The 16027-nt window shown below is 50.7% G+C and overlaps 1 protein-coding gene across 4 annotated transcripts in view; it reads right to left on the bottom strand.

Annotated features, from left to right (window-relative positions):
* Positions 1–16027, bottom strand: part of ITGAE (integrin subunit alpha E) — a 63609-nt gene that overhangs the window by 24596 nt on the left and 22986 nt on the right. For all 4 annotated transcript variants that reach the window (XR_014304616.1, XR_014304617.1, XM_082705806.1 and 1 more), the window contains exons 3-17: positions 11749–11840; positions 10455–10522; positions 9960–10077; positions 9619–9747; positions 9109–9224; positions 8345–8496; positions 7102–7255; positions 6364–6514; positions 5811–5878; positions 4935–5070; positions 4212–4354; positions 3705–3845; positions 2841–3065; positions 1700–1830; positions 237–367 (exon numbers count right to left, since the gene is read on the bottom strand). Coding sequence is in view for 2 of the 4 variants with exons in the window: in XM_082705806.1 (XP_082561932.1) it covers positions 237–367; positions 1700–1830; positions 2841–3065; positions 3705–3845; positions 4212–4354; positions 4935–5070; positions 5811–5878; positions 6364–6514; positions 7102–7255; positions 8345–8496; positions 9109–9224; positions 9619–9747; positions 9960–10077; positions 10455–10522; positions 11749–11840 (1955 nt within the window). In the remaining 2 variants the exon portion in view is untranslated. The remainder of the gene's footprint in view (positions 1–236; positions 368–1699; positions 1831–2840; positions 3066–3704; positions 3846–4211; positions 4355–4934; positions 5071–5810; positions 5879–6363; positions 6515–7101; positions 7256–8344; positions 8497–9108; positions 9225–9618; positions 9748–9959; positions 10078–10454; positions 10523–11748; positions 11841–16027) is intronic.

The raw sequence follows: 16027 nt of genomic DNA, 5'->3' as shown, positions 1-16027 counted from the left end.
GGATTTAATAGGAGACCATCCTTTTCTGTGGCACTTCCCATTAAATAGAACCTAATGTCAAAGGAACTAAGCTCTAATAGAGGGATTTCAAGCGCCAGGACTTCATAACACTCCTCGTACCCCTCCCTGGCAGGCCTCTTTTCCTGTCCCCTACTGAAGCCAACAAGGAATGACCACACTTGGCATGCGGCAGGGGGGTAGGAGTGGGGGGGGGGGTCAGCAAGGCTATCTGTTACCTGAGTTAGCAACTGTGGTCATAGGGTTGATTTCAAAACACAAATGAGCATTCACACTGCTGTTGAAGCCAATGGGCAGTGCCATAGGGGTGAAGGTCATGGACACCTTCAGGTAAACCACAGGTCTTGAGCTAAATGAGACAGCAAAGAGAACTATGAGAAGTGACCGTAAGACTTCAGCACTTGGCTCATTCATTCATTCAATGAATATTGAACATCTCGAGTATACCAAGCACTATTCTGCATCTTCAGGATACAGTAGGGAAAGAGACAAGTCTTGTCAAAACAGACAATAAACAAGTAAGAAGAAACTATGTACAGGTAATGCTATGATAATAAAATAGAATCGGGTAACAGAGATTGGGGGCTAGTTATCCTGGGTGATCAGGGAGGGCTTCACTGATGAGACATTTGAGATCTGTTAACACGAGCTGGAGATAAGGAGAACCTCACTCCAAGCAGAAAGTACAGCTAGTGCAAAGGGTGTGGGGCAGCAATGAGCTTGATTCGTTTGAGGAACACGAAGGTTGGCAGGACTTGAGCACAATTAGTGAGATAGAGGTTAGTAAGAGGAGATGGGGATGGAGTGATGGGCAGGGCCAGGCCATGGAGAGGATGGGCCACAGGAAGGAATTTGGATTTTTACTCTCTAAGTGGGAGCTGCTGAGGAGTTTTAAGCAGCTGAATAAAGGGATCACTCTGGCCGCTGTGTGGAGAATGGAGCACCAAGAGAGGGGCCAGGGAAGAATGCCATGGCAATGGTGCAAGTGAGAGATGACAGCATCTTGTATGGGGAGGTTTTTGGAGGCAGAGCCAACAAAATCTTGTCAATGGAGTGGCAGAAGAAGGAAAGAAGAACCAAGGATGACTCCTGGGTTTTTGTCCTGAATAAATGGCGCCCTTTACTGAGCTGGGAAGCATGGGAAAATGCAGGTTGGGAGAATGAGGATCGAGTGAGAATATGAGGCCCATGTTTAGACTTTTGAGATGCCTGACAGTAACAGCCAAGAGGGGTGTTGAATAGACAGCCAAGTCTGGAGCTCAGTGGAGGGCACAGGGCAGATAGGTGCTTTGCCAGAGTATTTATAGCCATGTGATTTGATAATTCACTTAGAGATGGAGCACAGCAGCTCTGAAATTCTTATCATCAAAATAACAGCCTTCACTGAGCACAGTGCCAAACACCTTGCAAAGATTCTCTTAATCTATATAACTCTGTGAGGTAGAGGCTAGTGTTATTCGCATTTACAGAGGAGAAAATTTGGACTCAAATACAATAACCTGCCCAAGGGCACATGGTTAATTGAGAACTGAGGCTCAAAGCCAAATGAGCAGATTCCAGAGCTGATGCCCTTAAAAGACACATTTATTTCCACGCCCCATGTCTTCATGGGGTCAATGAAGGCAGGCTAACTAGGTTGAGGCTGGGACTTGGGACCACAGAATGCAGGGTAAACCCCTACCGGAGCACAGCTGCCCGGCCCAGGGTGCCCACGGTGATGTCAGGAAGGCGGTCACCAGTCAAATCTAAGCCACCAGCCACTGACATGCCGAAGTAGTGGAGTCCTGAGGCCACCGCTGAGGCTTTGATCCGCTGTGGAGGGAGAAACACAAGGCATGGAGGAGAAGGGGAGTCCTTTTGGGTTTTATTCAAATCAGCATGATCAGCTTTCCTCCCCAACCCAGGAAGCCCTCAGTTGAGGAACTGAAAAAAGAAAGGCAAGGCTTTCCAGGGGAAGTGGTATTCCAATGGAGCCCTGAAGGGCAGGTGGGACTTGACATGGGAAGAGTGAGGGAAGCAGGGTATGGGGCAGAGCAGGGCCATCTGAGGACCTAGCTAGGGGCCACTACAGTGGGAACACAAGGAGATTTGGGTACAAGGAGGCTTGATGAAGGGCTGGGCAGTGAGGTGGTCCTGTCTAATCAGACGCAGAGTAGAAGACAGGGATCAGGAGGAGCCAGGCCAGGGGTGGGAACAAAGAGAGACAGGAGCCAGGCCAGGGGCTGGATATGGGAGGCAGAATCATTAGGACATGTGTGGAGGATGAGTGGAAGGCGTCCAGAGGAGCCTGGGGGAAGAGGATGCTTTGGGTTAGACAGCATGAGATTGAGATGCCTGGGGGGCCATCCAGTGAGGTGCTCAGGAGACATCTAGACATACAGGACTAGAGTTAGGAGAGAAACTACGATCTGGGGTGTTCGTAAGTGCTCACAAGATATGTAACAGGAGAGGCTGGCAAGGGAGTCATGAGAGATGAGAGTTTGGGCAGGGAGGAGTTGGGGAGGGGCGTGGACAGGAGCCACAGAGGGAACAGAAAGAGAGGGAAATGAATCTGAGGTAGTTCCATGGTCAGGAATGCCAAAAAAAGGGAGATACAGGTCAGGAAATAGACAAATGTTGCCACCACCTCTTACCCCACTGGAAGTGTCTGGGGTAAAGCCCTGGTCTGGAACCTCCATGCAACTTTGGGGCTTCACTGGGCACTCCTGACCCCTTGGGACCCACCTGACAGTTAGAACTGGAGCTGGATTGGGGTTCAGGCCATCACCTCAAGGGGAGGTCAGAATCCCAGAGCAGAGGCTGAAGAGAGCCCTGCAGGTTACCTGAGAGGGGCTGGTAGAAAGACCATCCTGGCGTCCATTGTAGATGTACACGCTGCCGAAGCTGTTGTCATCAGTTGCCTCAAAACCCTCCAGGGGGGCCCCAATGGCCACATCTGTGAGGTTATCCTGACTGATATCCCCTATTGTTGCCATGGCAAAGCCAAACCGGACATTAGTGAATCCAGGGTGCCCACTCAGAGTGTATGCCAAGGAGAAGGAACCATTCTGTAAAGCAAAGAGGCGCCTCAGCCCTCAAGGGAGGGATGTGGGGTACACACCCATGCCACCCCAGGAGGCATGCTCACTGGACTTGTTTCTGATTCTCTAGCAGGGAAGCTGAGGCTCAGAAAAGGCAACAGACCCCCCATGGTTACATGGGGAGTGAGTGGTAATGCTGGAATCCTCCTGCCTTGCAGTTCAGAACCCACAGCCTGCCCCCTCTGTTCCCACAGTTACAGGTACTGGACTGGCAATTACTAGACTGGGTTCTAGTCTTGGCTCTACCACACACTTGCCATGTAAACTTGAGCAAGTCTCAGTATCATTGAGCCTCAGCTTCCTCATCTGTAGAATGGGAGTGACACAGTTACTGTGAGAAACCAGTGAGATCATAGAACATGCTTTGTCAACTATGCAGTTACGTGGGATATTATCATCATCAACATGAGATGATGGGGTGGGGAAAGTGAGAAAGAGTACGGGAGGAAAGGTGATGGTGCTCTGCTTGGCCATCATCCACCCTGAGCACTTCCCCATCACTGTCCTGCCAGAAGAGGCAGGCCCAGGGTGCTCCCAGCCTCCATCAGATTTGCACCAGGCTGAGCAGCCACAACCTCGGCAAGTTTGCAAAGATGAGACTCCTACCTGCTCATTCAGACAGTACACATACACTCTGCCTTCCTCTCCGTGAATGTGGTAAAATGGAGCAGCCACCAGCAAGAAGTCCGTGGTCCCATCCATGTCAATGTCCACAGGGCACAGCTCAGAGCCAAAATAGGATCCCATCTATAGCCCAGAAGGAACTCAACTCACAAGGGTGCTGGGGAGGCCTCCTCTGATACCCCTCAGCAAGGCTAGATACCTGCTCCTGCTCTTCCTGGACTACCAGTTTGGGTTATTCCAGATCAATTTGTTCACCAGAGTAACAAAGAAGCCCGGGTGAGCAGCTATATCCCCAACAACGGGGGAACCCAGTCGCCAAACAGACATGCAGAGCTGGGCCAATGGCACTGCATTCTGTCTGAGTTCAGTCCAGACTGAGTCTATAATCCACTGCATGCCTTGCAGCCTATCCCATTCCCTCCAGGGCCTCCAGATCCTCCATCTACAATAACGGGGGGCGGGGGGGGGGCATCCTTCTCCAGCAGGTACCTGCTCTCCCTCCAGTACTGGCACGAAGTTGGTCTCTCTGCCCTCCTTCCGGAGCTCAAACACGGCTCCCCGCTGCTTGTACCGTGGAGCCCCCGCCACGTAGGAGAGGCCACAGGCCTTGTGCAGTAGGGCCACTGCATAACCTGAAAGAAGGAGTGGTGGTGGTTGTGGTTGGGGGCGCCCATTGGGCCACTCCTTTGATCCCCCCACCATTTTCCCAACCAGTCCTTCAAAGTAGCCTGGGCAAGGGGGGCAGATCTTTCTCATCCTTTTAAAAACGAGCATCAGGGAGTGCTCCCAATTACCACTGGGCCTTCTCACACACATGTGCCCCACCACACAGGAGTGATATGCACCCAATGTATATACAGCTTCATTCAAAACACACTCCAAACGCATTCACCACACACGTTCATCTCACACACACGGTATATGAGGACCAAGGACGGGGGTGAAGGGTCATTCACCACTACTGTTAATGGTGAGGCCCCGCCTCCTCAGGTAGCCGTGAGCTTCCGTCCAAAGGAGGCCTGCTCCTCATCCAGAAGGCCCTAATTCTCAGCATCGGGGTCCCCAACCAAGGCCTATCGCTTAGTCCCTGTGACTGCCCTAACTGACCAGAGCCTGCCCTAACTGGGAAGCCTAATTCAGCCCGATGCCCAGCCTCCGGGTTGCTCTTTAGGCCCCTGCCCCCGCCCAGGAAGCCTCCAGGCCCCGCCTCACCTAGATAGCTGTACTGCGCATTCTCGGTATCCGCCTCAGTGTGGTTCAGGAAGCGACCCCGGCGTCTGTGCATGTCGTAGAGTAGCGCACCCCCCGACCAGTTGAAGGCTCCCACGGCACCGAGCAGTACCTGCCCCTACAGCGGATGGAGGGTTGGAGGCCATCCGAGAGGGAGGGACCCGGGCCAGTCACAGCGGGGATAGGGGGGATGATGGGTGAGGCGCGCAGAGTTGGGGGTGGAGGGCATGTTCACTTTCAGGGATCACTGACCACCTGGCTAGAAATGCAGGAGGAAGGCAAGATAGCAAGTACTCGGTTCCTGCCTTGTACCCATGACCCTGTCAGGACAACCATCCTTCCAGTGCCCATCACCCCCAGGACAGAAATCTGACCCAGGCCGCAGATGTTGAGCATGAAAACAAAGTATGATTGAACAATACACAGTTCATCTCCTGTGCACGTTGCCTGGCACATAAGGTCTACCTGTGTCAAGCAATTTGCTGACCATAATTCCACCTCCATGCAAGGCTGGTGTCCTCACCACGCCTGCATTTTTCCCGTGGTAAGGAACAGTGCCTCTGGTGAGAACACGTATGGAACTTGGTAGGCAAGTGACCTAAGCCAAAGCCTGTGTTAGTAGTGCATAATCATGAGTACACAGAACAAAACGACCACCTGTAATGAATATGACCATTCTTTCATCTACCTCAAAGGTCCAGATTAGAGCAAGCAAGTACAAATGGTTTTCCTTTATCCTAAAAGGGCTTTTTCAGAGGGCAGAGCTCTACACTGTGATCCAGGGATCCCTGAGTCCCTGGGGGTCATTGGGGCCCCTCCTCTGTGGTCAGCCTGCTTGGTACTGAGTTGGCCACATACCTTATCAAGGATCTGGGCACTGAACCCGATCTGTGCCAGCTGGTAGTGGAGGGCCTCTCCAACCGTGCCTAGAAGCCAAGAAGCCCAGTGAGACACTGCTGTGGGATGAGGTGAAGGGAGAGACTAAGTCAGATAAGGGCCCAGTTTGACCTCATACCCAGAGGGAACCATGTTCAGAATAATGGGACATACACCAGGCTGAGAGTGGAAACCTGGTCCTGCTTTAGTAGCCACTGGCAGAGTAAGCTTGGGCAGCTCACTCCCTCTTTCTGAGCTTCAGTTTCCTCATCTGTGAGCTCCTGAGGATGGGATCCAAACCCAGTCATCCTTCTTTCTCCAGCATCAGAAGGAGCTTCTCATCAGAGCTTCAGGGAATTCCAGGGAAGTGAGGAGGGCTGGGGATATTGTTGCCTTTTCAGAGATGGAACAGCTGAGGCTCAGAGAAGTGATGGGATGCCCAGAGAGCCATATGGAGGGAGGACAGGAGTGGGGCTGGAGCACAGGGATTGGCCTCCTGCCAAATCCTAAGGGGACTGCTCAGCAGAGCTCTCACCTTCCATCTGAATGATATTCTCCTGCAATTTACTCAGCAGTCCATCCAGTGCTGTGTAGTTGGTCACCTTGAAGGCGTATCTGTCATCAGGGTCTGAGGCGATCAGCTTCAGTTCACTGTAGGTCCTATTCTTCTCAAATGCCTCTCCCACCTGCACAGGGGCCATGGGTCGGTGGATCAGGATCATAAGAGTAGGCTGGTTCCCAAGCCCCAAGAGCTCTCCAGGCCCAGGGAGAGGGCTGAGTCCCTCTGCTGGCCTTCAGGGCCCTCTACCACCTGCATCCACTCCCTGATCCCTGTTCTCCTGCACACACACCTTCCTTCACACACCAGGCTCATTCTCACATGCTGTGCCCCTTGCCTGCGGAGCCCTTCCCGCTTCCCCCACAGCCTAGGCCAGCTACTCCTATTTGTCCTCCAAGACTCGGCTCAGCACCATCTCCTCCAGGGACCTTCCCTGATGTCCTTCCTTTGGGGTACCTCAGTGTTCACTGCTCTCCCCATCACTGCTGGGCAAGTGAGCTGTGCCTACCACTGGGAAATAGGCCCTCTGTGGGAAGACCCAGTATGGAGTGGAGAAATTTCAGGACATAGGGACTGATAGCAGTTGCTAAGTGTCTGTGAATAGAGCAAGGCTTGAGTAAGCAGTTTACAGAAGCCCCTATCGGGAACCCTGGCTCCTCCCCACCCCAGGCTGCACAGGGTCAGGAGGGCCTCCCCCCAGCTCTTGGCTCTTACCCCAATGGCAAAGCGCTCAACACCTTGCATCTTTGGGGAATTGATGACAGTAGTGAGGTTGAGTGGGTCCTCAAATATGTCCCCATCAGTGAGTACCACCATGACCTTGGATGCCTTTTTTCTGGAGCCGTGGCTTGGCGTGAAGATGTTGTCTCTAAGTAGGGGACAGTAAATGAAGAGGAGAACTTCGCCAGAGGGATACTGAGCTCTGGGGAAATTTTATTCACTGGCCTGTTTTAGAATTGGATAGGATTAAGGAGCCCTTCAAAATGGGAACAAAAACCCAAAAAGCCCCCCTCTGGCATACAGCAGGGGGGACTTACTCTTGTGAATAATAATGATATTAATAATAGTGGCTAATATTTACATAGTACTTATGTGTCAGGCACTGTTGTAAGTACCATACATATTTTAACTCATTTAATCCTCACAAAATCCTGTAAGACAAGTACAATTATTATTCTCGTTTTATTTATTTATTATTTATGTTGAGAGTGAGAGAGAAAGATAGAGTGTGTGCTCAGGGGTAGGGGCAGAGAAAAAGAGAGAATCTGAAGCCGACTCCATGCTGAGCACAGAGCCTGACACAGGGCTTGATCTCACGACCATGAGTCAGTCGCTCAATCAACTGAGCCACCCAGGTGTCCCTACTTATTCTCATCCTAAAAGTGAAGCATCTGCGGCACCTGGGTGGTTCAGTCCGTTAAGCATTTTGGCTCAGGTCATGATCTCAGGGTCATGAGATCAAGCTCCACATCATGTTCCGCACAGGGCATGGAGCCTTCTTAAGATTCTATTTCTTCCTCTACCTCTGCCCCTTCTCCACCCTCCCACCCCCGTTCGCCCATGTGAGCTCATTCTTTCTCTCTCAAAAAAGAGAGAAAGCGAAGCAACTGAAGCACAGACAGGATAGGCAACTCACCCAAGGTCTCCGAAGTACAAACTGGAGCTGAGATTGAACCCAGGCAGCCAAGAAGCCGATACGATAAGCACCGTGCTCTACTGCTGCTCACAAAAGGAGCTTTTGAAAGAATTTTTGGAGAATGTCTTGGGATGTCATCCGTCAGCCAGGGCTGGATTGACCTCACATTTTCCTCAGCCAAGGAAGAGCTGGAACCTGATCCTTTCTCTTCCCTGCTCTTTCCAGCCACCTCTCCAGGCATGACGCCTCAGAACCTCTGGGCAGGGCTGTGAGCCGGCATGCAGTAGGTGCTCAGGGAATTCCCACTGCCCTCATACTTACAGGACATGCTGCATGGCAGAAGCAGTCTTGGTGACACTCCCCACTTGAGTGATGTTCTGGACTCTGGCGAGGGAGGCGCTCACATCCTGGCTATCCCGAAGATCAAACTCAGTCTGGATCACTGCCCCGTATTGCACCAGGGCAAAGCTGCACTAGAGAGGAGGAACCAAGGTGGGGAGGAGGTTGGCTGAGTCCCCATGCCCAAAGCACCCCCTGCCCTTTAGGTGGCTCCCCCTGGAAGTAGTAAAAGAATCCATTCATTTCTCCTTGCCTCCAGGCAGGAGGAGATGCTAAAGCAGAGGGAAGTCTCTAAGAAAATAGAGAAGAAAGAAGCTATGATAATAATGGCTCTCAATGAGTCATAGACTTGTCCCTGAAACCATGTCTGTGTGTAGTCCCTCTCCCACATATTGACTATGGGATAGGTCAAGTGACTGGCTTTGGCCAATGGGACATTGGCAAATGTGATAGTCAGAATCTCGAAAAGTGCACGCATACATTGGAACACTGTAGCCATGGAAAAGTTGGACTGGCCTGCGGGAGGCACATGGTTCAGACAAGGAAGGCCATCCAGTCAAGCAACAGGATGTCTGCAGCTGCAGGACCAACTCCAGGCAAGGCCAGCAGAAGAACCACCCAGCTGACCCAGCCCACATAACTGACCCTGAACTGTGAGCAAATAAGGGGTTGTTGTTTTGAGGAGATCTGTTCACAGCAACAGAGAACTGAAAGACCACATGAGCCTACCTCTTAGGGAAGCCTACCTGAAAGCACTTCTTATAGAAGTTCTTCATCATGTTGGAGATGAAGTCTTTAGCTCTCTGGAAGTCTGGGGGGTCAATGCTTCCTGAGCCATCCAGGATGATGGCAATCTCAGTGCCTGGTCAGGAGTGAGTGTGGAATTTGAGGCAACAGTGAGGGTAGCGTGTACTGCCCTCAGGGTACCCACCATATTCAGGCTCTGGGGGCTCAGTTCAGGGAGGAAGTTGGTAAAGTTCCCAAGATTGAAGATTTTGTCTCCGAGGCAGAGGCAGCCAGAGCCTGTTCACTCTGACTTGTTGAGTGAGTCACTCCCATTGCTCCTGCTCTTTAGGCCTGTTTCCCCATCTTTCATATGGTTGGGGGATGGCACAGAGCTGGGACTGGCCAGGTCTATGGAATCTAGCCACTGCTCCCCATCTTCCAGACCTGGGCACACCTCACTCCTGGAGGTCACCAGCCTAGAGATCTGCTCTGACAGCCTCTGGGAGCAGCCCAGATCTGCCCTTCCTCACCAGCTTCCTCCTCCTCCTCCTCCTCCTGTATCTTCAGAGCCCGGCGCCACCTGGCTGGCTTCTCTGTGTTGCCTTTCTTGTTCCTGTAGCACTCTCTGTCATCCACGTGTGCACTGGGATCCAGATTTTCTTTAAAAAACACACATGGAAGAACTCAGAGTCAGACAGCCTCCTTGTTCACCTCCAGGCAAGCCCACATTTAGTTCTGCCCTGATTCCGTTCACAGGGGCCTAGGCTTGCCTTCCCCTCTCTGGGCCTCTGTGGCCCTGCTGTGCCTCTTTTTAGAGACCCAAGGAGACCTCTTCAGGGATGTCCAAGATCAGTGAGTGTCCAAACCTTACCAAGGTTGGAGAAGTGGACTTGGGTGTGGTTTTGGAAGTTGTTGGATAGTAGGCTGCAGGTCCCTGTGAGTTCTGAGCTGAGACTGTGGGGCTGCGGGGTCCGCACTTGAATGCAGATCTAGGGGAGAGGGGGAGAAAGGGAGGAGAAAGCCTAAGTCACCTTCAGCACAGTCACCCTAATCACAGCTACACCATCAATCCCATGCCAGAATCAAGTTCATCAACGAGGCAGAGGATGTAGGAAGAGCTTGTTTATGCCTCAGCAGGGGTGGGAGCATGATAGGGTCAAAGCTGAGGTTAAGCACTTGGGTCAGTGTGCTGCATCACATGATATACCCAGGTTAGAGCCTTGGTCAGCCCTGTGGTTGGTACCAAGGAGATAGCTGGGCTCATCCCTGAGAATATACCAGTCAGACTGGTATTAACACTGGTCAACCACAGGGTTAGTGCCACCCTCCCTTAAGTCCTCCATCGTCCCATCTCATGCACACTTACCAAAACACTGTGGTGGTTCCGAACAACTGTCACTCCCCGGTACCTCCCCTTTGGGATGGGGACAGTCTCTGAAACAGTTAAGGCCAGGTAAGGAGGGAGGGATGCTGGGAGGCAACACTTCAGCCAAGGTCAGATGTCACAGGGCCCCATAAAGAACTGTTGGTCACTCAGCGCAGCCTCTAGAAGCTGGCTGAGGGGCCTTCAAGCACAGGCTTAGACATGCTCAGGGCAACGTGCCTATTCGTCAGACTTATTCACTGACTCATTCAACAGATGCTCTGTGATGTCTGCTCTGTGCCTGGCCTCATGCTGGATGGTGTTAGGGATCTAGAAATAACTGAGAGCTGGTGATTTTCTTATAGGGGCTCATGGTCTTCAGGGGCAGGAGGGTAGAGAAGCACTAGCTGGTGGGTGTGTGCAGCACCAGGGAGGTGTACAAGATGTTAAAGGCCTGGCTTTATGGATCGATGAACTCCCCACTCTCAAAGTTCTGTCCCTGGGGAATCCCCAAGAAAATGTACCTCACTCCTTTCCCTCTACACTGTGGGCCTCAGGAGACACCATTTTGAGCCATAGGATCACCCAGTTGCCCTGCCAGCTTGCATCTCCTCTAAAGCAGAGTGAGGTTGTTCAACATCGTATGTCTCACAGAGACAAGGACTCTACCACACACAGTCGAAGGGTCATCAGCAAATGTAGGACTTAAGTGAGACTCAGTGGGATGCATAGAGTTGGTTAATGATTAATTAGTTCCATTCATTGTTCATAGCATTTATTGAGTGCCTAATATATGCCAGTCCCCATGCTAGATGTTAGGATGGCCACAGGTTGGGAGGGGTAAGATTGGATTCCATTGAGGTGTGATGAGTTGGGACAGGTTGGGTTTTGGAATCAGACAGAGTTGGATTTGCCAGCTGTTACTGCCAATGCTAGATGCATGACCTTAGTCATACTGGCAATCAAAGAACTTCTTGAACGATAGCTTCCTCTTATATAAAATGGTGTGATTCTGTGATTTTGAGGATTTAAAGTGAACACTTTGCAGAGTGCCAGCCGCATGGTGAGCACTCAATACATTTTAAGTATCATTTTTGTTAGGACTGGGTCTGGAAAGATGGGCTGGGGATTAGGATTGGGTTGGGATAGGATTGGGCATTAGGGTAGAAGACCTACTGGGGGTGGTGGTAGAATCTAGGGTGGAGGGACTGGACTAGGTTCAAATGATTTGGCCCAGAAAAGTGGGATTCCTCGGAAGGAGGTCTAGGGGCATTGCCCAAAACTGAGGCAGACTTACCTACTCTTTCGCAAGAGATCTTATCTTGGATGAGGGAACAACAATGCAGGAGGCCTCCTTCCTGCTTGGTTTGAGGGCCAGTGACCAGGAGCCTGAGTTGGAAAGGTAGACAGCAAAGTTGAGCTGGCCAATGATTCCCTTCTCTTTTCTTCCTGCCCAGGCATAGTCTTCCCACTAATGGAGGAGGTCCAGATACGGGGCAGGCAGACAGACTCCCAGCCCAGAATGGCAGATTCTGCATTATGTGGAAAGCTTTTGCTCAGCATTTACCTTTATATAGCTCCAGGCAGGAAATGGTTAAATGCATCTGCTCTCTGCCTGCTGACTCCCCCTGACAGAGATGGGGGTGATATACTCTTTGGGGCAAGGGTGGGTAGGTACCAGGAAGCCATCAGCAAGACAGTTGGTTCTGTTGGGGTGCTGGCTTTCTGGTGGCTGCCAGGGAAACCACCCCACCTGGCCTCAGTAATAGTATTTCCTGAGAAGAGTGTGTTGGTGTTCCTACCCTCTGGGTCAGTCAGAAATGGAGGTTTGAGGGGGGAGCACTTTAGCCACATTAAGGCAGCCTCCAGAGGTATGATTCCCAATGGCAAACTTCGCCCCTCATCCCAAGCCCAGGGAGACAGCAGAGTCCAGTGTCAGCCTAAGCATTCTCATTATCCGCATTGCCCAGGGAAAACTGGTCTGTCTCAAGACAGGGAGTGAGTTCCCCATCTTAGGGGTTGGGTTGAGTAGGGAGCATTGAGGAAGGGGGCCCAAGGCTGGGCTTTGGTAACAGGCTTTGGTAACCAGTTCCAAGATCTTTGTGCTGCGGGCAGTAGGAAGTCATGGAGGACTTTATAATGGGGAATATTAGTCTGTACTTTCTAAAGATCATGATGCAGCTATGGTGGGTTGGGTGGCAAGAATGAGGTACCATCTCCACTTCCTCACTTCCTGTCACTCTATTATAATTATGAAATAGATCATTTACTTATCTCCATGGATTAAGAAGAATAATATTAAGTCTACACCTGTGTACATGCTCCCACCCCCAGCTTAACCACCCCAGGTTGATTCCACCGTCTGATACAGCTATTGTCAAAGGTCAACAGTGGTCCCCACACTGCCAAATCTAATGGACACCTCTCGGTCCTCACCTTTAACCTCTCAGCATCCCTGGACATGTGACCATCCCCTCCTTGAAATACTTTCCTTTTTATTTCCCCCTTCCTCTCTCAATATTCCTTCTCAGACTCCTTTGTTGGCTTCTTCACCGTCTAATTTCTTTCTTTTTTTTTTTTTTAACATTTTTATTTATTTATTTGACAGACAGAGATCACAAGTAGGCAGAGAGGCAAGCAGAGAGAGAGGAGGAAGTGCGGTTCCATGGTGTAAAGGTGAGCGCTCTGGACTCTGAATCCAGAGAGAGAGGAGGAAGCAGGCTCCCTGCGGAGCAGAGAGCCCAATGTGAGGCTCGATCCCAGGACCCTGGAATTATGACCTGAGCCGAAGGCAGAGGCTTTAACCCACTGAGCCACCCAGGCACCCCCACCGTCTAATTTCTAAATGTTGTTTGAGCCTTGGGGCTTGGTCCCTGTTTTCCTTGCTAGCACATTCTCCCTAGTAATCCCCTCCAATTCCATGGTTTCAATACACCTGCAAATGCTGAAGTTCTGTGGCCCTAGGGTCCCTCCACCAGAAGTCAGACCAGCATAACCTGTCTGATATAGGATCTAGGAAATAGCTGTAGGAAACACACCCCCCCCCCAACAGATGTCCAGGTCCTGATTCCCAGAACCTGTGAATATGCTCCTTTTGTGGCTAAATGGATTTTGTAGACTTGATTAAGTTATGGATCTTGAAATAAGGGAAATTATTCTGGATTATCTAGGTGGACCCAATGTAATCACAAGGGTCCTTATAAGAGGAAGACAAGAGGATGAGTGAGAGAAAGATTTGAAGATGCTACACAGCTGATTTTAAAGGTGGAAGAAAAGGCCCAAAACCAAGGAATGTGGTTAGCTTCTGGAAACTGAAAAAGGTGAAGAAACAGATTCTCCCCTTGAGCCACCAGAAGGAACACAGCCCTGCTAACACACCTTGACTTTAGTCTATTAAGACCTATTTTGGATTTCTGACTTCCAGAACTGTGAGATAATAAATTTGTGTTGTTTTAAGCCACTAATTTCGTGGGTGTTACCACAGCCATAGGAAACAAATACAATGGCTAAGAGGCCCCTAACTGGCCTCTTAAACTTTAGATTGTCTAAACAGAACTTGGGAGTCTTGTCCTCCCACGCCTGTGCTTTTTGTTCTTTTTCTTTTTCTTTTTTTTTTTTAATTTTATTTATTTATTTGACAGAGAGGGGGGGAACACAACAAGGGGTATAGGAGAGGGAGAAGCAGGCTTCATGTGGAGCAGGGAGCCTGATGCGGGGCTGGATCCCAGAACCCTGGGATCAAGACCTGAGCCCAAGGCAGACACTTAACGATTGAGCTACCCAGGTGCCTCAAGCCTGTGTTTTTCCATTTTCCCCAAGGCAATAGATGGTAGCACCAACCACTACCTTATAAAGCCTAAAGCCTGGGTACATCTTTGCTTCATCTTTTCACTCATCCCTGCATCAAGTCCATCAGTAAACCCTATGGATTATTCATCCAAATTATATCTACAGAGCACCTCTTCTCTCCATTTCCCCATCACCATCCTGGCCATCAGCACCTTGTCTGGTCTATGATATTCGTCTCCTAACTGGTAGTGTTTGTTTTTGAAATTTACCCTTACAGTTTATACCATGTTACTCCCCTGCTTCAGTAGCCTCCCGTGCACTTGGAAAAAGAGTCCGGGGGTGCCTGGGTGGCTCAGTGGGTTAAAGCCTCTGCCTTCGGCTCAGGTCATGATCCCAGAGTCCTGGGATCGAGCCCCGCAGCGGGCTCTCTGCTCGGTGCAGAGCCTGCTTCTCTCTCTCTCTCTCTCTGCCTGCCTCTCTGCCTACTTGTGTTCTCTGTCTGTCAAATAAATAAATAAAATCTTTAAAAAAAAAAAAAAGAAAGAAAGAAAGAAAAGAAAAAGAGTCCGTACTCCCTGATGCACCCTACAGGGCCTTGCTGGTCTAGCCCTCCCTGCCTCTGAGACCTCCTCTCACCATTTCTTTTTCTTTTTTAAGATTTTATCTATTTATTTAAGAGAGAGGGTGTGAATGAGAGAGCATGAGTGGGGAGAGGGTCCAAGAAAGCAGACTCCCTGCTGAGTAGGGAGCCTGATCTGGGATTCAATACTAGGACCCTGGGATCATGACCTGAGCTGAAGGCAGAGGCTTTAACCCACTGAGCCACCCAGGTGCCCTTCTCTTCCCATTTCTTTGTTCTCTAAGCTCCAGCTCCAAACTGGCTGGCTTCTGTTCTAGCCCCTTCTTTGGACAGCCCGAGTTCTTGCCTGCTCAAGGCTTCTGCCTTGCTGTGCCCTGTGCCTGGAAGCCCTGCTTTTCACTCCCCAAGTCTGACTCATTTTCATCTCCTGGCCTTGCTTAACTGTCACCTCCTCATAAATGCTTTCTCTAACCAGCCCCACCTCACAACACACCTGCTCAGCTTCATGTCACCTTGTTTTATTTCCTTTACAGAACTTGTTACGTCCTATAGTATCCTGTTTACTTGCTTATGTGCTTAATATCTCTCGCCCCACACTAGACCGTAAGTTCCTCAAGGATCACATCTAATCTTGTTTACCATGTTATTTCCAGAGTATGGAAGAACGACTGGCACAGAACTGGGGATCAGTAAATATGGCTAAATACTGACTGAATGACCGCTCAGGCGGTGGGTAAGGGGTCTAATGTGGGGCAGGGCTGATGAGCAGAGGGGCAGCTCTGTGGGTTCTGCAGCTGAGCTCCCAAAATAGGTCGCCTGCTCAGCAACCCTGCCTCAGCTCCAGACTCCTCCCCAGCCTGAACCTCAGCCCTCCGTCTAGCACCTCATTCCCTCCCCCCCATAGAGGTGGGGGCAAAATTAGCCTCCATTCTAGATCATGGTTTGGTGGTGGAGGCCCAGGCCTGGAATAGCCTCGGCTCTCCTTCCTCCTTCAGGCCATTGCCCAAACTACTTCCTTCCCACCTCCTTCTCCTGCCAACAGTCATCCTAAACCCCAGCCCCTCAGAAAGTCTTCCCAAAAGGAGCAACTTGACCCCCTCCAAGGCCTCCCTGACTACTGGAACCCACCCCCATACTCGCCTAGACTATGAGTTCTCAAGAGACTACCATGTACAGCTGTCCAGGCTGTGAACTGTGGAAACTAAGG

Source organism: Mustela nivalis, assembly GCF_964662115.1.
Source record: "Mustela nivalis genome assembly, chromosome: 17".
NCBI classification, from domain to species: Eukaryota; Metazoa; Chordata; class Mammalia; order Carnivora; family Mustelidae; genus Mustela; species Mustela nivalis.
This window is presented reverse-complemented; position numbering and strand designations above follow the sequence as displayed.